Source organism: Phyllostomus hastatus, unplaced genomic scaffold (assembly GCF_019186645.2).
Source record: "Phyllostomus hastatus isolate PE091 unplaced genomic scaffold, TTU_PhHast_1.1 phas_contig_34, whole genome shotgun sequence".
NCBI classification, from domain to species: domain Eukaryota; kingdom Metazoa; phylum Chordata; class Mammalia; order Chiroptera; family Phyllostomidae; genus Phyllostomus; species Phyllostomus hastatus.
This window is the reverse complement of record NW_025333857.1, coordinates 15,915,912-15,936,911: the sequence shown is the minus strand read 5'-3', so window position 1 is coordinate 15,936,911 and position 21,000 is coordinate 15,915,912. Positions and strand designations below refer to the sequence as shown.

At 39.1% G+C, this 21,000-nt stretch overlaps 1 protein-coding gene across 1 annotated transcript in view; it reads right to left on the bottom strand.

Annotated features, from left to right (window-relative positions):
* Positions 1 to 21,000, bottom strand: part of TTC39B (tetratricopeptide repeat domain 39B) — a 146,506-nt gene that overhangs the window by 92,013 nt on the left and 33,493 nt on the right. Inside the window, exon 2 of the mRNA XM_045840566.1 lies at positions 17,920 to 17,954. Within this exon, the coding sequence (XP_045696522.1) occupies positions 17,920 to 17,954 (35 nt within the window). The remainder of the gene's footprint in view (positions 1 to 17,919; positions 17,955 to 21,000) is intronic.

The following is a 21,000-nucleotide window of genomic DNA, read 5'->3' as shown; positions in this document are numbered from 1 at the left end:
ATTTTTCCTTTATTACTTAAAAACCATGCAAAGCCATGCAACCCCACACATGTCCCTCCACCCTCCAGCCCCTGGACCACCATCAACACCAACATCCCCCCAAACTACCTCAACTACCTTTCCACTACCTGATATGGAAAACTCTTGCAGAAAACTTTTTTACATTTCAAAATAAATAGGAACCACAGCTTACAACTGTGTTGCCTATAAGGGAGACCAAAACTATGCCTATACCTCTGAAAATGCTAATTGATCAGAACTACATGGAGCTCTAACATTCTGAGTTCTAGTTATAACATTCTGCTTACAGGCAATAAAAAAAAAATACTCCTTGCTGGCTTGAATACTTTCACTCTGGACAATAAAAAATAAAATAAATATCACAGAAATTACACAAAAATAAAAGTCATACATAATCCCCAAATTCCACTTCAGTTTTAAGCAATATCAGAGTCCTTTAGATTTGTTAGAGGCTATTAAGTCTTCAGACACTTTTTTAAATGTGTATGATATATGATACTGAACTATGCATTATTCATAAATGTATCTAACCCAAATTTCACTCCATCTTTGAGAAATTCTACATGTGATGTCCTAAAACAAGATGACACAAATAGGGGAGAGTGGGGAGAAGAGGAGAAAAGAGGAACCAGAGATTAGTTAATTTTCAAAACATAAGCAATGGAGAAGTTTGACACATTTCGAAAGGCAAAGCTCTCAAGTAGTATCTGTTTTTTGGAAGTTTTATTATTCATTTTGTGCTATTTTTATCAAGAGATGGATAAAGGTATCAAGAAACAAGGTGGAAAAAAAATAGAAAGTTAACAAAAGGCAGTGAAGCTCAGTAAATCCCTTAGGACTCTGACAAGTTGTTTATATAAACTTCAGATGGAAAGTGAGCCAGCCCATAGTTGAGAAATAGCCAAGGAGACACCCACAACCCTAAGGTGTTTACTAGGCTCAAACAATTGGACATTACCTAATCATGTACGATTTGGGGTGACTCACACATCTAGCTGTAATCGTTATTATTTTTTTAAATACACATCCCTAAAGATCCTTTAACTCATTCTCCATTTGAACAATCACAGCAATTATTATTGTGTCCTATACTTGGTAAGGTCTCAAAAAATGATGACTGGATTTTTTAATGCACTGCAAATCCTTGCAGTCTACTTTGATTACTCATCTATATTTTCTGATTAGTACATTCATTCAACAAATTCATTAATTTGACAAATATGTATTGAGGACCTACTATATGCTGAGCATGGTACTTAGACACAGGGTACACCATGATGAACAGCACAGACCAGTCCCATCCTCAAGCAACTTAACGGCACAAAGGAACAGATGGTCAAAAAACAAGTAACACTTAACTACAAAACGAGAAGTGGCGTGAAACAAATGGGAGCCCAGAGAAAAAAATGGGGAAGGAGTAATCTATTTAAGAGGAGTCATTAAGAAAGGTGGGAAGACATCCCAGCTGAGAGCTGAGGATGACAGGAAGCAGCCCTGGGAGAAGTGGGAGGAAGTCAGTGTAGTCAGAAACACCCACATGCACCACGGTAATCTAGGGCCGCAAAGGGTTCACTCCACATGAAAACTGCAAGAGACTGTGGCTAGAAGGCAGTGAATGAGGGCAAGAGTTGTCCTAACCAGGTGGAAGCAGTATGTGGGGGCCTGACCACCTCAAGCCTTGTGGACAGAGGCAGATCAGGGTCTTCACCCTCAGAGACAGGCAAACCATGGGCAGAGTTTAAGCAAGGGATTGGCGGCATTCAATTTAACTTGAAAAAGGATCACTCCTGATTCAAACAAACATGCTGTTAATAATGATATAAGACATTGGGAAAATTTAAACACTGACAGGAGAGTTGATGAATATTATTAATTTTGAGGGGTGTGATGACAGTCTTGTGATGTTTTTAAAAAGAAACCTATCTTTTATATTTGTATACTAATACAGATTTAAATGATGCCATATTTGAGATGTTGATTAGATAAGTTTTATATCAATATTATTTTTCTGACCTTGATACCTGAATGGTAATTCTGTTAAGAGAAGGTCTTTGTTTCTAGGAAGTACATACTAAAATATTTAAAGGTGGAAATACATTATGATGTCTAAAATATGACTCCAAATAACCTATGGGTGGGTTATAGATGGAATGAGATGGGCCTTGAGTTGACAACTGTGTAAGAGTAATGAATATAGGAGTTCAGTTTACTACCCTTGCTACTTTTTGTATATATTTAAAATTTTTCATATGAAACTTTTTTTAAAGATTTTTATTTATTTATTTTTAGAGAGGGAAGGGGGGAAGAGAGAGAGAGAGAGAGAGAGAGAGAAACATCAATGTGCTGTTGCTGGGGGCCATGGCCTGCAACCCAGGCATGTGCCTTGACTGGGAATCGAACCTGCGACACTTTGGTTCGCAGCCCGCACTCAATCCACTGAGCTATGCCAGCCAGGGCGCATATAAAACTTTTTAAAATAAGATAATTTTGGCTTTTGTGTGGAGAATAAGTGGGGTGTGGTTGGAAAGGTGGGAGGAGAGTGAACAAAGGAAGCAAGAAAACATATTAGGCTGCTATTAAAGTAACCTAGGCAAAATCTGAAAGTACCCTGAGCTAATGTATAGAGAGAGGGGAGAGAGAAAAGTGAACAGATGGGAAATAAATTTTGGAGGTAGAAATCATTAGACTTGGTAATACAGACATTAAAGAAAAGGCAAAAAATTGAAGATGCCTTCTGAAGTTGCAGTATAGGAAAACACAGCTCACCTCCTCATACAACCACATCAAAATTAAAACTAAATTACACAATAACCATCATTCAGAACCATCAGAAATCAAGATGGATGGAAGTCCTACAACTATAGAATTAAAAAAGAAACCACATCGAGACTGGTAGGTGGGGTGAAGATGCAAAATGGGCTGGTCTCACAGCCACATGTGGCAGATAAAAATCAGGAGTGTATCTCAGGAGCAAGAGGCACGGTACCAGCCCCACACCGGGCCCCCAGCCCCAGTTTCCAATGCTAGGAAGACAAGTCCCCATAATTTATGGCTGTAAAAACCAGCATAGATAGAGACTGCAGAAGACAGAAACTTCTGGAGATCCAGGAACTTCCTCTTAAAGGGCCCATACACAAACCTTGGACGCACAGCCTCTAAGCTCCAGCATTGGAGCAGCAGGCTGAAAGACATCAGGGACATATGGGGAGAAACTGAATTGTCCAGCATCAAAGTGAGAGCTATGAGGCAGCTTTCTCCAAGACAGAAGTGCTGGAGAACCACTGTTCCTTTTCTGAGCCCTCCCCGAACAGAGTCACAGAGCCAGCAGGTGGGCACCATATCTGAGTCTCCATCAACCTGATTCACACTGTTTGCTCCACCCTGGTGATACCTTGAGGCCCCAACCCACCCAACTTATGAGCCCACTCAATCTGTTTCCAGTGGTTTTTTTTCCATACCAATGGTTGTCTTGGGCCATGCTTCAGATTTTCCTAAATTCTCTTAAACAAGAAGTATCTGGCTTTGTTGAGCCCCACACCTCTCAAAAAGTTGCCCCAGGTCCCACACTAGCAGCAGACAGCTTTGGTTCACAGCTTGGCCTTGCCTGTGCATCTCCACAAGTAGCAGCCATCTGCAGATTGTTCTGTAGCTTATGCTGTGTGACCCCAGATACAACACAGGCATAGCTGACCTTGGACATGCCAACAGCAATCAAGGCTTAACTACAAGAGGAGGGTGTACACAGTCCAAATGGTGGGTGCACCTTGAGTACCCTGCTTGAGTAATAGGGGAAGTTGTGCCACTGGACCCTACAGGACACGCACTACCTTAGGCCAAACTACCAAGCCTGGGAGACGTAGCAGCTCTGCCTAAAACATAGAAACAAACACAAGGAGGCTGACAAAATGAGGAGACAAAGATAACAGAACAAAACTCTATAAAAAAAAATAAACAAAATGGAGACAAGCAATTCTAGTAGGTTGGTCAAAAAGCTCATTTGGTACTTTCCATAAGATGGTTCTAGTAGTTGTCTTCAACTTCATACAAAACAACTTTTTTTAGATTGCATTGTGACAGCTGTCATATCAGCATGCATAAAAAAGCTTAATTTTTGTGTAGCCATTTTAATACTGAAGATGGAAGAAAATAAACATTTCTGGCATATTATCCTTTATCATTTCAAGAAAAGTAAAAACTCAACTGAAATGCAAGAAAAGATTTGTGCAGTGTATGGAGAAGGAGCTGTGGCTGATTGAATGTATCTAAAGTGGCATGTAAGGTTCTGTGCCGGAGATTTCTCACCGGACAATGCTCCACAGTCAGGAAGACCAGTTGAAGTGGACAAAGATCAAATGGAGACATTAATTGAGAATAGTCCATGTTATACCATGCAAGAGATAGCTGACACACTCAAAATATCCAAATCAAGAATGTTATTAGTGAACATGAAAAATGTGTCTTTCATTTTACAGAAAAAAAAATACGGACTTTTTTTCCATCCAATAGACACAGAGTCCAAAACACTGGTTATAAGAGTGCTCAATGAGGACTTCCGGCCAAGATGGAAGTGTAGGTAGACACACACTGTGCCTCCTTGCACAACCAAAAGAAGGACAACAATTTAAAAACAAAAAAACAACCAGAACTGACAAGAAACCTAACTGTAGGGAAGTCCAATAACCAAGGAGTTGAAGAAGAAACATTCATCCAGACCAGTAGGAGGGTAAGAGATGGGCAACCGGGTGGAGAGGACTCGCAGCAAGGAGGCGGCTGGCAGACAGGGTGGTCCTACGTTTGCGCACAGATAAACCAGCCAAAACAAAGGGGAACCGAGAGGGACTGCACAACCCCGGGTCCCCAACACGGAGAAATAAAGCCTCAAACCACTGATTGAAAACACCTATGGGGAGACCCACAGAGTCCTAGAACTGTGTGATTTACAGTAGCAAAAAAAAAAAAAAAATTGGAAACAACTAAAATATCTAGCAATAAGAATGTGCTTAAAAATTATGGTAGACCTACTGAATAGAATACTAGGCAGATGTTTTTAAAAAGGGTCATGTGATAAACTAGTAATAATTAAGAAAAATATTTGAATTTCAAGTAACAAAAGGATAATTTCCCTAACATATAAAAAGCTCCTTCAGCCCTGACTGGTGTAGTTCAGTGGACTGAGCACAGGCCTGCGAACCAAAGGGTCACTGATTTCATTTCCAGTCAGGGCACATGCCTGGGATGCAGGCCAGGTCCCCAGTTGGGGGCATATGAGAGACAACTGATTAATGTATCTCTCACACACTGATGTTTCTCTCCCTCTCTTTCTCCCTCCCTTCCCCTTTTTAAAAGTAAGTAAATAAAATCTTTATTAAGAAAAGGAAGTACAAATTGGTAGCCACTGAATAGTCATGGGGATGTCAAGCACAGCATAGGGAATAAAGTAGTCACAGAACACATATGCACGAGGTATGGACAATGGGGTGGACGTTACCTGAGGGAGTCAGGGTTGGCTGCATGGAGGGAGGCAAAGGGGGAAAAACTGGGACAACCATAATAGCATAAACAATAAAATATAATAAAAAGAAAGAAAAGATGTCTCCCAAGCATCTGGCTTAAGCAAGTATGTGGAAACATTACAGGGATGGGGAAGACTGGGAGAGGAAACAGTTTCAGATGAATGAGGGAAGCATATATCAAGAGTTCTGTTGGGAACATTTTTTCTGTTTTATTTATTTATTTTTAGAGATTGGGGAAGGAAGGGAGAAAAAGAGGAAGAGAAACATCCATGTGAGAAATATTGATTGGTTGCCTTTTGTACACACCCTGACCAGGGATTGAACCCACAACCCAGGCATGTGCCCTGTCCTGGAATCAAACCAGCAACCTTTCACTTTGCAGGATGATGCCCAACCAACTGTGCCACACCGGTCAGGGCAATTGGGAACATATTAATTAATCTATTTTTGAAACATCCAAATGGGTAATGAAATAAGCATGATTGGGCTTATATTCCATTACAGCTATCAAAATAACCCCAGACATAGCAGCGCAGCACAGTTCCAAGTCCAGAAGGCCACTGACGGAGTGGGTGAGAAAGTAAGCACTGAGAGCAGTGTCCCTCTGGCTTTCAGCAACCTGGGCATTGGCACCCAGGGTTGAGTGACAGAGAAACTCATGAGTCCACAGTCACGGCAACCACGATGGCCAAGGCCCTGCCTGTACAGGTTCATAGATCCTTCATTTTGCCACTACTAACACCAAGTCTTCTACTTCTACTGGGCTCCTTTGTAAGGTGTGAAAATTGGACAAAAAGGTCACTAAGGTGCTTTCCTTCAAATTATGAAATCCTGTCACTCCTCATAGTGAAAGGGAGCATGCAGAGAATATATATACTTTAACAAAATGTGCACCTCCATTCTCTCAGTGGCCTTATGTATAAAACAGCTCACTGTGGAAGTTCCAATACAACAGGCCATGAAAACACACCTAATAGCACAAAGTAAACCACACAAAATGAATTCAATAAAGGGAGAAGACGCTGGGAGTACTCTTTACTCTGGGCTTTTTAGAGAACATTTATTTCCATTTACTATATTTCACTGACTCTACAACACAGATTTTTTCATTATGTAACATCCCTGAAACTAGAATACATCTTAAAATTGCCAGCAACTTTGACTGACCTAAATAAAAGTTCTTGGAGAAAGGATCTGCCAATTTACCTGAGAGAACCGCAAGTCTGATCCACTCGAAATTAAGTTACCTGCTTGAAGTTATTTGAGACACACTGGTAACTAAGATTCAGACCACCAACCTGCTCCTGATTCAAACTTTTAGAGTGCTGAGAAGTTAAACATAGACCTCCTATATGACCCATCAATTCCACTTCTAAGTATGTATGCCAGGGATCGCAAATATATGTCCACATGAAGACTTGTACACAATTATTTGTAGCAGTATTATTCATGGACATTGTAACTGAATGTCCATGAACTTATGAATGATAAGCAAAATGTGGCATGTCCACACATTTGAATATTATTCATCCATAAAAAGAATGAAGTTCTGATACATGATACAATATGGATGAACTTCTAAAGCCACACACTAAAAAACTCATATCATTCTAATTTAATGAACTGTCTATAGAGACAGAAACTGGATTAGTAGTTCCCTTGGAATGGGGTGGAAAAGAGAGTGACAGTAAAGGGGCACAAGGTTTCTTTTTCAAAAGATAAAATGCTTTAAAATTATAGTGATGATTGTATGATTCTGTAAATATACAAAACTTCAATGAATTGTGAACTTAAAACTAGGATTTATGGGATATAAATTAATAATGCACCAGAAATTTTTTTAAATTCTCAGGTCAGAAAGTCATGAGCAGTTTCTTCCCCTCTACCTACTACACCACAGTTGAAATACACAAGTTTCCTTACTGTGCCTTCCTGCATGACAATTCTATGTTTCCCTTCCCTTATGAAAGGTCTCCTAAAACATTCTCTCCTGTGTATTTTCCTAACTTACAGGTATATAAGATACGATGTCAATGGCATCTTTTTTAAAAAATCAGGTCGGAGGAAGGCAGTGAAGGTTGTGAAGAGGGTCTCCCTCCTGACCTGAGCAATATCTGTAATACTTAGGCGGGGGGTTGGGCAAAAGAAACAAAAAAATCAGAGAAAAGTGAAAATAAATCCAATGCTGCCTGTACTTAGTTATTCTTTATAATTTAATCACTATGAATAAAGATATTAACTAGATGTTTTTCAATTATCATTTACTGTTTTCACCCTCAATAACCCAGACCAACTATTGTATCATAAATAATTGATCTAAGCTGATGAGGGGGGGAAACTGGCCTTAAAAGCTCTATCTCATTATAATCTACAATTTATGGTTCACAAGAGGTTTGAAGAAGGAATAAGTCCATGAGAAATGCTGTACTACACAATGTTTTTATTTTTATTTATTTGTAAGCTTCGTATCGCTTGACTAAAAATGTCACCTTATTTCAAATTCTAGTATGTCACTTTTTTCAAATTCTAGTATGGACAAATTCACCATAGTTCTTGCTCAAAAATACATTCGTCCCCACTACATTCACACTGCCTCAGGACTGGATTAAAGCTGCACAAATTTATATGTTAGGATAAATTCAAAAATTTAATAACATGCTATAGAAATATAAGAAATCACTGCTGAGAACATACTAAACTTGCATTATTCTAACAGTCTTTGAACATTAATCTGTCTTCTCTGACTCTCTAAACTATCATAAAAAGAAAATCCTTATTAACTAGTACCTAACCAAGCCATCCACTTAATTACATTTTTATGTCATTGTCTACCATGGTTTTTATGAGAAAGAGGTTAACTGAAAACACTACCAAGTCACAATAATTCAAAATGGTTAGTCCACTCTATACACTCCATGGAGGCCAGGAACCCTCGGTGAACCAACTTCCTTTGTCCACAATTCTCAGGTAACCCCAGGATCCTCACAAAACCCCACACCAATGTCAGCTGCTCCTATCTCTCAACCAGAAAGAAAAGTTTTATTTATTCTTCGTATGTCTATCACAGTTAATTTATGAACATAATTTATTTACACTCACCACTACATTGTCAAAGATGGTAATCATGTACAAGCACTGAGAAAGAAGGATAACCAGTCATCAGAGTAGCAAGAAGCACAGGTCAGCATGGAATTGTTAAATCAAAAAGCCAAGGACAACAAGCACAGCTAATCTTCTGGCAAATTTCTACAGTTCATGAGATGGGTCTAATTTACAGGTCATCCCCTCTGCCAAGCAAGTCAGAAAGTCCATAATAACAACTTTAATTCTTAAAAAGGTCATGTTCAATGTGTCACTATTTTTTTTAAAAAGTCTCATTTTCCCTCCAGTTCTAAATGGTGGAAATGTTTGCATAATCTACCAGTTTGCAAACCTAGCAACTTTCCAAAATATTCAGAATATTCAGTTAAAATAACCAGTGGTTACCACAAAGATCCAGAAGTAGAAAATCTACATCTGCAGTGGTAAATCCATCAAGCAGAAAAGGAGAGTGGGAAATTGCTTTCTTTTGTGGAAACAATTTAAGGCCTTCTTCATCTGTTAGCTGCATCTTCTCATTAAAAATTCAGGAGAAAATTTTCCCAGGAAGAAATTAATCATCAGTTGGCAAGACAATCAAATCTCGCTTCAGAGAGTTTGAAACGTTGCTATTTGCACTAGAAACACAAAATCAAAATGTGTGGTTCACTCAGCAAAATAAAAAAGAGCTCTACTGAGTCTAGCAGCTAATGGATCACAAAGGGAATGTCTTGGCATCACAAATTTGGAAGAAATGAAAGAAAAATATCGACAAACCTTAAAATTAGGACAAACTAAAAGTTCACACACAAAAAACTGAAGAGTTTTTTACAATCAACATGTATTTCAAATTAGTGAAAACACAATTTTTAAAGAAAAATACTAAACAGATTACTTGTGCAACATTTTTATTTCAAAACAGGTTAGTAATATAGGAGATATAAATACAGGAACATCACACACACTCTATGTTCAGGGAATAAAAGGAACTACCCAACTGATCTTTCTCTGTGAATGAAGGGTATTCTACTAACTTTCAAAACATTATTTTAAGACATTTTTAGTCATTCTGAAGTTTTTTAACATGTAATACATGTCTCTACCTTTTTAAAAATATTTTATTTATTCATTGTTGGAGAGAGGGGAGGGGAGGAAGAAACAGAGGGAGAGAGACATCAATGTGTGGTTGCCTCTCATACGCCCCCAACTGGGGACCTGGCCCACAACCCAGGCATGTGCCCTTGACTGGGAATCGAACTGGCGATCCTTTGGTTCACAAGCCAGCACTCAATCCACTGAGCCACACTAACCAGGGCATGTCTCTGCCTTTTTTAATGGAATATACTAGATATAAGAATTTTACCTTTTCCCAAAGTCTCAGAGACAGCATTATGAACATGATGCTCACAGTGGAGACTGACAGCACTGGGGTGGAGGGAGCAGTAAAGTACCAATATACACTGAGCACCTATTATGTGCCTTACTCCCATAATTGCATTTAAATTTCATTTTTATCTTCCAAAAAAATCTATGAAAAGATGAAAAAACCGAGAATCAAGAGAAACTGGTCACAGGCCTCCCAGTCAGGACATGGTGTCTGGAACTGGAGCTCAAGCCACCTGTCAAGTCCAAGGACCTGTTTCCCAGAAGGCCCATCCAGTTGTATGAACCTAAGCAAAATAAAACCACGTTGCTGTGCTTTTGAGTTCTATGACTGCATGTCAAATTTTCTTTCCTCTTTCACCGACATCTTTTGCCACTATCAACACACCCTCACCATACCTCTCAGAACTCTGACAAGATTATGCCACAAACAAAGCTTATTAGAATCAAGTCAGAATGATTATAAATAGACTCTGGATGGAGGCCTCTACTACAAGTAAGGGACAAGATTTTTAAAGCATGGACATTAATACATACTTTGCCTGCCTTTCTGGTTTTGGGCTCTATTTCAAATACATGAGGTTCTCTATTAGGTTAAGTGTTGCTATAATGTGTTGCTACAGCCACTGTGAGGGGAGCATGTACCATGGGCATTTTGGCCACACTGAAAAAGAAACACAAAACGTTATGAGATGGTCTTAAAGGACACAAGAAATAATGCACATCAGAAACGTAACACAGCAAGAAAATTCTAAAACCTCTGGATATGCTAAACTAAGCAGGACAGAAAGTTAAAATTAGAAGACAAAAGAAAATGCTTCCAACAGCAGATAAATACAGCCCAAGGGAGGCTGCAAGCAGCAATGAATGGAAAAGAAAATGTTAGATAACTAAAAAGTGAGAGAGAGTTAGTGAACTACTATTTTCAGAATGACAAAAGTTATAACATGGTTGACCTTAGAATCAAAGAAGCCAGGACACAAGGCCTCCAGAATTCTGCATTTTAAAGTTCAAGAAGGGTTGCTGACAGTCACGAATCAAAAACATCTCCCTTGCTGGGGTCATTTTTTAATGCTGTTCCTCTGAGAACCAGTCATACTAATAATGAAACATCTGAAAGAGTTGGACAAAGTAGTTCTGTGCCAACACAGATATGTCGATCAAAGGAACAAAACAGAAAGCCCAGAAACAGCATGATTATTTTAATGAAATGATTTGATAAAGGAGCCATCACATATAAATTTTCTTTCCTCTACAGACTTAGCTTATGGTCTTAAAAGAGTGGGCTAGGAAGTTCAGGGTTTGCATGAGACAGGGATCTAAACTTAAATTAACTTCAGGATTGGGTTAGGTTCAGGGTTTTTTGGTTTTTGTTTTTTCAGTTCAACTATGCCCTTACTGATTTTCTCCTTGCTGCATCTGTCCATTTCTGAGAGGTGTGCTGAAGTTAACAGCTATGTTAACAGGTTCATCAATTTCTCCTTGCAGTTCTATCAGTTTTTGTTTCACATAGTTTGAATTCTGCTATTAGACACATACACATTAAGAATTGTTAAATCTTCTTGGAAAATTGATTCTTCCATCATTAGGTAATGTCTTTCTCCATCACTGGTAACTTTCCTTACTTTTGCAGTCTGCTCTCTGAAGTTAAGAGAGCTACTACCACTTTCTTTTGATTAGTGTTAGCATGGTGCATTTTTATCCACCCATTTACGGTCAATCTATATGTATATCTATATTTAAAGTGAGTTCCACCATGGCTCGTGTGGCTCAGTGGATTGAGTGCCAGTCTTCGAACCTAAGGGTCACCAGTTCAATTCCCAGTCAGGGCACAGGCCTGGGTTGCGGACCAGGTCCCCAGGAGGGGGTGCTCAAGAGGCAACCACACATCTATGTTTCTCTCCCTCTTTTTCTCCTTCCTTTCCCCTCTCTCTAAAAATAAATAAATAAAATATTTAAAAATAAAGTGAAGTCCTTAGAGACAACATAGTTAGGTCATGTTTTTTGATCCACTCTGACAATCTATCTTTTAATTAGAGCATTTAGACCTTTGATTATTGATATATTTGGATTAGTATCTACCATACTTTGCAATTTTCTATTTGTTGCCATTGTTTTTTGTTCCTAGTTCTGTTTTCTACTCTTTTTCTGACTTTTGAGATTTTAATCGAACATTTTATATTATTCCTTAACATTATTCCTTAACATTTGTATTATTCCTAGAACATTTTATATTGTTTCTCTCCACTCTTAGCATATCAGTGATATTCGGGTATTTTTACCATTGTTAGTGGTTGCCCTAGTTTACAATACGCATGTACAACTAACCCAAGCCCACTTACAAATATACTGTATGCTTTCCAGGTATAATAATAACAAACCATCCTAACTCCTCCCTCCCATCCCTAACATCACTGCTCTCATTAATTTCACTAACATATAAACATACATAAATATGTATATATACATAAGATACATACATAATCAAATATATTGTTGGTATTAGTATTTTGAACAGTTATTTTTCAGATCAATTAAGAATAAGAAAAGCCCTGACTGGTGCAGCTCAGTGTGTTGGGCTTCATTATACAAACCTAAAGGTCATCAGTTTGATTCCTGGTCATGGCACATGCCTGGGTTGCAGGTAAGGTCCCCAGCTGGAGATGTATGAGAGGCAACCAACCCATGTTTCTCTCACATATCATTGTTTCTCTCCCCCTCATTCTCCCTCTCTTCCCCTCTCTCTCTAAAACTACATAAATAAATAAGTTTGATCAAAAAATAAGAAAAATAAGTTTTTTATTTTGATTTTACTTTATTTCATTTTTTATTTTTTAGTTTGATTTTACTTTCATTTATTCCTTCTTTGATGCTCTTCCTCTCTTCATTATGACATGTATTATTTACCTTCTCTCTAAAGAACTTTTTAAAGAACTTCTTGCAAGACATGTGTACTAGTAACAAATTCCCTCAATTTTTGTTCATCTGAGAAAAATCTTTATTTGTCCTTCACCTTGAAGAACAATTTCAGACTACAGAATTCTAGGCTGGTGTTTGATTTTCTCAACACTTATAAATATTTCACTCTACTCCCCTTTTCTTGTATGGTCTCTGAGAAGTTGGATTTAATTCTTATCTTTGCTCCTCTTATCTATGGATTTAATTCTTATCTCTGCTCCTTTTATCTATGGGGAAAAAAGTAAGCTGTTTTTTTCCTGTGGCTTCTTTCAGGAATTTATCTTTGATTTTCCATAGTTTGAAGATGATATGCCTTGGTATTTGTCTTTTGCATTTACCCTGCTTGTTCTCTGAACTTCCTGGAGCATCAATTTTTTTTTTTAACCTGACATTAACTGGAGAAATTCTCAGTCATTATTGTTTCAAATATTTCTTCTGTTCCTTTCTCTTTCTTCTCCTTCTAGTGTTCCCATTATGCATATATTACAGCTTTGTATATAGTTGTCCCTTAGATACTCTGTTCTGTTGTTTTGGTCTTAGTTCTCTTTGCTTCTCAGCTTTTGAGGATACTGTTGATATATCCTCTAGCGTAGAGTCTTTCCTCAGCCACATTCAGTCTACTTATAAGCCCACAAAGGCATTCTTCACTTGTGTTACACTGTTTGTTTGTTTTTACCTCTAGCTTTTCTTTTTGTTTCTTTCTTGGGATTCCCATCGCTCTGTTTACACTGCCCATCTGTTCTTGCATGCTGTCTACCTTGTCATTTAGAGCCCTTACCACATTACTCATAGTTGTTTTAAATTCCCTGTCTGATAATTTCAAATCCTTGTCATATCTGATTCGGATGTGTACTCTGTCTCTTCAAATTATTTTTTCCCTTTTTATATACTGTTTAATTTTTCTGGATGGCTGGATATGATGTACAGAGTAAAAGAAACTGCTGTAAATAGGCCTGTAGTAATTTGGTAGTAAGGTGTGGGGGTAGAGAAAGCATTCCATAGTCCTACGATTAGGTCCCAGGCATTGAGTGAGCCTGTGCCTCTGGACCGTGAACTTCACCAATACTGCTCAGTTATCTTTCTCCCCCCCAAGATGGGACAGGATGGCTAGAGTGAGCTGGAGTCAGGTGTCTCTCTTACCCAGGTTAGTTAGGCTCTGGTAATAACCCAGCAGGTAGGTTCTGCTTAACTACTTTCTCCTGAGGGCAAGCCTTGTTAAGAAGAACAGTATACTCTGGCATATTCCAAAATGGTTCCTTTTTTACCTCCCCTGCTGGAAGCCTGAGGATATTTTTCTCCTCTATTTCATATGGGAATATGGTCAAGCTCCTGGAGGTAAATTTCACAGTATTTCCTGGTGCACCCCTCCTTTCCCCATAACTAGGTTCTCTGAAGATTTTAACTCTCAGAGTTGCCCACACAGAGCCCCCAACCATTCATCGGTCACAGGTCAGGTTTCCAAGCCCAGAAGTGGTTCCAGCAGTGGTTTCTGCCCAAGTCTCTGACCTGGTTAAGCAATGACACCCTGTATTCACCTGCTCTCCAGTCTTTGGGTAGCAACGTGCCCCGTGTTCTCCCCTTTCTTATGGAACCAGAATGAATTGTGGATTTTCCAGTCTGCTCAGCTTTTTACTTATTAGAACAGAATAGCAACTTCCAAGCTCTTTACATGTGAAACCTGAAACTCATTATCAGGTTCAAAGGTTTGTTTGTTTGTTTGTTCCTCTATAATTTGATTTCTTAAAAAACTAATAGATGTTACAAATAGCTGACAGTGCCTCACAGACCCAAAGGCTGCCAGTCTAGTGCGGCGGTGACAGCTGAAACACAAGTGCTGACGTGTGTGCTTTGGCAATTGCGTCTGACCTGTTTTCATCCCTTAGGCCAGACCACTTTCTGGTGTGTGTCTCATGTTCCAGCTCCCTGCCGGTAACAGCAGTGGAGGTCACAGGTGACCTCCAATTACCAGCTCACAACCCAATCCTTTTCCACCTCCTAGACCGCGCTCTCCTATTTCAGCCCAGAGAGGGGCAGAAACAGCAGAGCAGAATTATTGTAAGATTTCTAGATAGAAGATAACATGCTCAACTTGAAAGTGACTTTTTAAAAATAATGTCACATACACAGATTATCTTCCAAAGAGTACAGTATGAAAAGAGAAGGGAAGAAAAGAGTAACTTTACAGTAGAGAAACCTAACAAATACCATCTCCAGTCAGGTGATCAAGTTTAATTCCCTAGTCAGCCATGATGATATCATATACCTTTGATATGATGTGATGAGAATGGCACTTTACATCTGTGGTCTTCCTTTCCAAAATACATGACCTCAGTCTAATTATAAGGGGGGGAAAACAGACAAATCCCAACTGAGGGACATTCTACAAAATAACTGCCCAGTATTGCTCAAAACTGTCAAAGTCATAAAGAACAAGGGAATTCTGAGAAACGGTCACAACCAAGAGGGCCTAAGGAGACACAGTGACTAAATGTTTGTGGTATCCTGAAGGAGACGCTGGGACAGAAAGTAAAAACTGAAGAAATGTGAATAAAGTATGGACTTTAGTCCACAGTAATGCATCCACACTGGATTATTAACTGTAACCAACGTGCCATGCTAATGTAAAACAATATTAATAGGGAGAAGCAATAAGGGGTATATAGACACTCTCTTTACTATCTTCACAGTAATTCTGAAAGTCTGAAACTATTTTGGACTGAAAGTCCAAAATAAAAAGGTTATTTTTTATATTAATTTCAATTAAGTTTTTTTATATCACATAAACAGTCAACAACATAAACATTAAAACTTTTGGACAATATAAAAATTTGCAACTCTAACACACAGAAAAATAGCAGTTAGGTAAAAATGCTTGTAAATATGACAAAAGTCATATGACTTTTGACATATTATGAAATAGTGTACGTGTATTATATATAATCTTAAACATCGTAAGTATACAAGAGAGACATTGAGAAAAAAGTTAAATAGGGAAAAGAAAACTAGCATTCATACAAAAGGAAATGCAATGTACTAAACAACGATAATAACATTTTTAAAACTAAAACAATTAAGTATCATTTAAGTAGCAAAATTGTTTCAAATAATACCCAGTGATGGTGATGCTACATTTAAACCATTTCACTTATACAGTATTGGTAGCCATGTAGACTGACTTCTAAAAACCTCTTTTGAAAGCACTATGGACTGAACTGTGCCCCCCAAAATTCACATTAAAGCCCTAACCCCCAAAGGGATGGTACTTGGAGATGATGCCTTTGGGAGATAATCAGGTTTAGATGAGGTCCCAAGCATGGATGGGCCCTTTTGATGGCATCAGTGCCTTTATAAGAGATACCAAAAAGCTAGTATGTTTTCTCCCCCTTCTCTCTCCCTCTTTCCTAATATGATGCCATTTCAAATCATTACAAACCTGTATGGATTTACAAAATGCTTAATTTTACAATAAAATTAAGTGCAACCAAAAGCAAAAATCTACAATATGAGGTTAACCATGTACATAAACAGGAGCAAGATGTACAGGACTCTCCTGCTCTTTGAAAGTTCACCTGACACCGTTTCACTTTTACAAAAGAACTACATTAGTACCTGTTTTCACTAGTGAAAAGAAAAAAGGGGATTTTCACATTTTTAAGAAAGACAAAAAGTGAAAAAAAAATTCAATGTTTGTTTTGCAGCAAGCCCTAATAGAAAGCATGCACTCTGAGCAGGGTCCATCATGAGGAGCCATACTCAGCATCTCAGCTTCATCCCACCATACTTGTAACTATATCTGTGAGCATCTATGCTTTATCTCAATTTACTTTGCACATTCCTACTTTTACTATATATCAGTGTTATTTTAGTGTTTAGCATATTTATGTATTATTTGATATGATTTGGTAGGTTATTTTTAAGGCCTGGGAATGCTCAAAATTTTTTCCATATAAATTCAAGGTCTGTCCAGAAAAAGTCCAGCCATTGTTAACATAACAAGAATGGATTGCATGACATCAGTGTGACCTGGCAGCCAAGGAGAGTGGACTGGAATGTACATGCATGAACAATGACTTCACTGTACTAGTCAGTGGGGGTGGTAGACACTGTTGAGTGAGCATGTGTACTGTGTGGCCATTGTAGTCAAAATGACTGAGTAAGTACAGCAACAAATCTGCATCAAATTTTTCATTAAATTTCCTCTGTGGAAACTATTCAGATGTTTAGAAGGCTGCAGCTATTGGAAACTGGTGATTAGCAGCTTCATCACAACAACATGCCCACTCATTCATCACGTCTCGTACAGTTTTTTGGCAAAACATCAAATCACCCAAGTGACTCAGCCCCTCTACAGCCCAGATTTGGTGCCCTGTGACTTCTTGTTTTTCCCAAAACTAAAATCACCTTTGAAAAGGAAGAGATTTCAGACCATTAATGAGATTCAGGAAAATACAACAGGGCAGCTAATGGTGACTGGGAGAACTGTGTGAGGTCCCAAGGTGCCTAATTTGAAGAGGACTGAGGCATCACTGTCCTACGTACAATGTTTCTTGTATCTTGTATCTTCTTCGACAAATGTCTCTATTTTTCATAGTACGTGGCTAGATACTTTCTGGACAGGCCCCATAAATTAATGGTAATTGCTTCTTCGCTTTATGCCATTTGGGCTTACATAAGGTTTCATAGCACCACTCAACTTTCGGATAAAGGGGTTAGCTATAAACAAAATTTAATCTGCTGGAAAACTTTTATTTTAGTTCAATTAATGTTATAAGATATAATACTCAGAAATATAATCAATAGTACCTTTACATAGATCCTTTCTTAAGTATAACCATATCCTAACTCTTGAATTACAGAAAAGTGGCTTCCTTCTAACAGTGGTCACTAATCTCAAAAAATCTTACATTTTATATAAGAGACTATCAATTTTTATTTACTTCATACTTTTTATTATGTTACTACTTACACAGAGATGGTTTCCAAGGCATCTTCAAAAATGTCCTGAGGGGGAACAAAAAATACAATGAGTTTCTCCAGAATCAAGAGTTCTAAAGGTAAACAAGAAAATGAGTATATTGGTATGTGTGGGGCAGGGGGGATATGGGGGGACAGTTTTTATGGGATGCAGTTGAATCACTCAGCTCTCATAATGAAATGCCTTTCAGAGAAAGAAAGCATATAAATTTAAGTGAGGTTTAACTTTTTTAAAAAATAAGACTGGTGCCTTGGTGTGGCTCAGTGGATTGAGTGCCACCCTGCGAACCAAAGAGTCACTGGCTCAATTCCCAATCAGGGCACATGCCTGGGTTGCAGGCCAGGCCCCCAGGAGGGAGCAAGTGAGAGACAACCACACATTGATGTTTCTCTCCCTCTCTTTCTTCCTCCCCTTCCCTTTGTAAAAATAAATAAATAAAATATTTTTGTAATGAAAATAAGACTGGTAAAATACTTGGCTAGCAATCAAACTGAGGTAATTTGAAAGAGTGTGACTTCTTTAATGGAGTTTTCGTCTACTCCTCAGTTTCATTTATCCCAGATAGAGAATAAAACAAATAATAAGACTACCCTGGCCAGCGTGACTCAATTGGCTGGGTGTCATCCTGCAAACCAAATGGCTGCAGATTCAATTCCTGGTTGGGGCACATGCCTGGGTTGTAGGTTCAGTCCCCAGTTGGGGAGCATGCAAAAGGCAACCAAGAGATGTTTCTCTCCGTCTCTTTCTCCCTCCTTTCCCCTCTCTCTAAAATCAATCATGTCCTCAAGTAAGGATAAAAATTTTAAAAAAACAGTATTTACCCAATTTAGTCTTCTCTTTCTCCAAGTTAGCATTTCTGGGCCTTTATTTCACATTAGCTTCAATACCTTCCTAGCTAGTCTTCCTGCCACCAGCCTATCCCCCAGTTTAATCTATACATCTGTGCCACATAGGACAGCCCTTAAGGAGTATGTCAAAGGCCTGTTCAAAAGCTACAAAAGGAGAAAAACCCAACCCAAACACACAGGCACATTTATATCTACTCACAAATCTGCACATGCACCCCACACTCATACACACTGAGACTCAGACACTCACAATCTCACATATAAACTTATAGTCACATACACAGTCATTCACAAATTCAAACATATGCAAACCTCCCTCATAGTTGCAAAATTCAAATCAAAGCTCCTTATACAGGTATCTGAGACCCACCATAACCTGGCTGAATTGTCAAAGTATCCTTCTCTCACATCCCTCCCACCTTTGCCATAGCCCAAACCCAAGGACTGCACTGGTCTCCCTACTCCCATGCTTGGCATTCTTCATTTAATTCTTCACACAACAGCCATAAATATTCTTTTCTTTTCTTTCTCTTCTTTTAATAAGCTCATACGGTTATGATTGGTATGTAGCTAGGAAAGGAGAGCAATGGGAGCTAGACATTGAGCTTAATAAACTGGGGAACATATGCCTATTTGCTTCACCAGGCAGATACAGCTTTTCAAACTCCAGGGGAACACAGCACTGTGGTCTGCCAAGGGGATTAACACTCCTCCCTCCCCTACTCCAGTACCAGATTGCCAGGTAGGAGCAGGGGAAAGAAGGCAGATGCACAATAGAAGTCAAAATGGTGCGGGGGGGGGGCAGGGTGCTAGACCAAAAAGGCCTGTTGGTCTAGCCTGGGGAAAGAAGGGATTGGTTTGGAGATAAGCCCATCCATGGCCCACAAAAGGTTGGGAAGTTGATTGGTCATTTTGAGAAAGCACCTGGTCCATCCCTAACCCAAGGTCCTGGTTATAATCCCAGGACAACAAAGAACTCTCTCTCTTGCCCACCTGGCGATGACCTCACCCTTTTCATTCAAGTGCTCTCTCACCTGGCAGCACATGACTATGTGGGTCTAACAGCTACCAGGTGCACAGCAGATGGTGTAGACTCCAAAAGGACTAAGGCACTCTCTCTTGCCCACACACTAATGTGCTCACCCATGTGCTTGCACGTTCTCTCTCCACAGCCATCTGGCCTTAGCCTGTTGCATGGCTGACAGCCACATAGACTTCTGCACCAGAGCAGCTAGGAATAAGCTAAGCTGCCTGGTGGGGACTGAGATCGCTTAGCAGCTGCCTGCAGATTCCAAAGGACTAAGCTCTAATGTGAAACTCTGCACACTGGCTTTTCTGTCGGCCCTGCTGAAGACACAGGTGGAGTTTTCCATGGTCAGAGAAAGGGAAATGGGGCAACGGAAACCCAGGGGGCAGCTTCTATTTCCACACGAATAAACCATGCCACACCACATTCTCCCAAGCACGGGTCCTTGGAATGCCTTCCTTGTGATCTCGTAAAAGGGCCAATTTCCACCCAGAACAATACCATTCCACTGCTCTATACCTCTCGAAGAGCTTTCCCCTGCACAGAGAATACCCAAACTCCTTCCCAGGATCTAGAAAAACCTACATGGCTCTGCCCACCTCCCCACCCACCTACTCCCTTCCTCACTCCACATCAGGCACAGGTTTGACTTTCTGTTCCTTGAACAAGGCAAACTCATCCACACCTCCCCGAGTCACTCCCTCTTTCACAGAATGCCCTTCACTCAGCTCTTCCCATGGCTGACTCATTGTCACCCTCCTGTTTTCAGCTCAGAAAGTCACCTTCTCAAGGAAAGTGGCTCTGATAACCCTAATTAAAATTACTAAAAATAGCAGTTTACTTATAGTTTTTCATCATCTGATTTATTTCACTCATAATCTTACCATAATCTCTAATCACTTTATTATTCATTTGGCTATAATCTGTCTCCATTAGAGCAGGTTCTTATTTACCATGTTTACAGAAAACTCGCCAGGGGTTGGCACAGAGTTGTTGTTCAATAAATGCATGTTTTTAATGAATATAAATTGACTATGGACTGTCACAGCACTGATCATATCGCCGCATTGAGAGTTACAATATAAACGTGAGGAAACAGGGTTCCAGAACTTTTCCCTGTGTGACCACTAATATTGAGCAATGTTTAAACTGCACCTCATTCTGCCTTTATGCAGGACAGGAAAAAATTGTATAAAT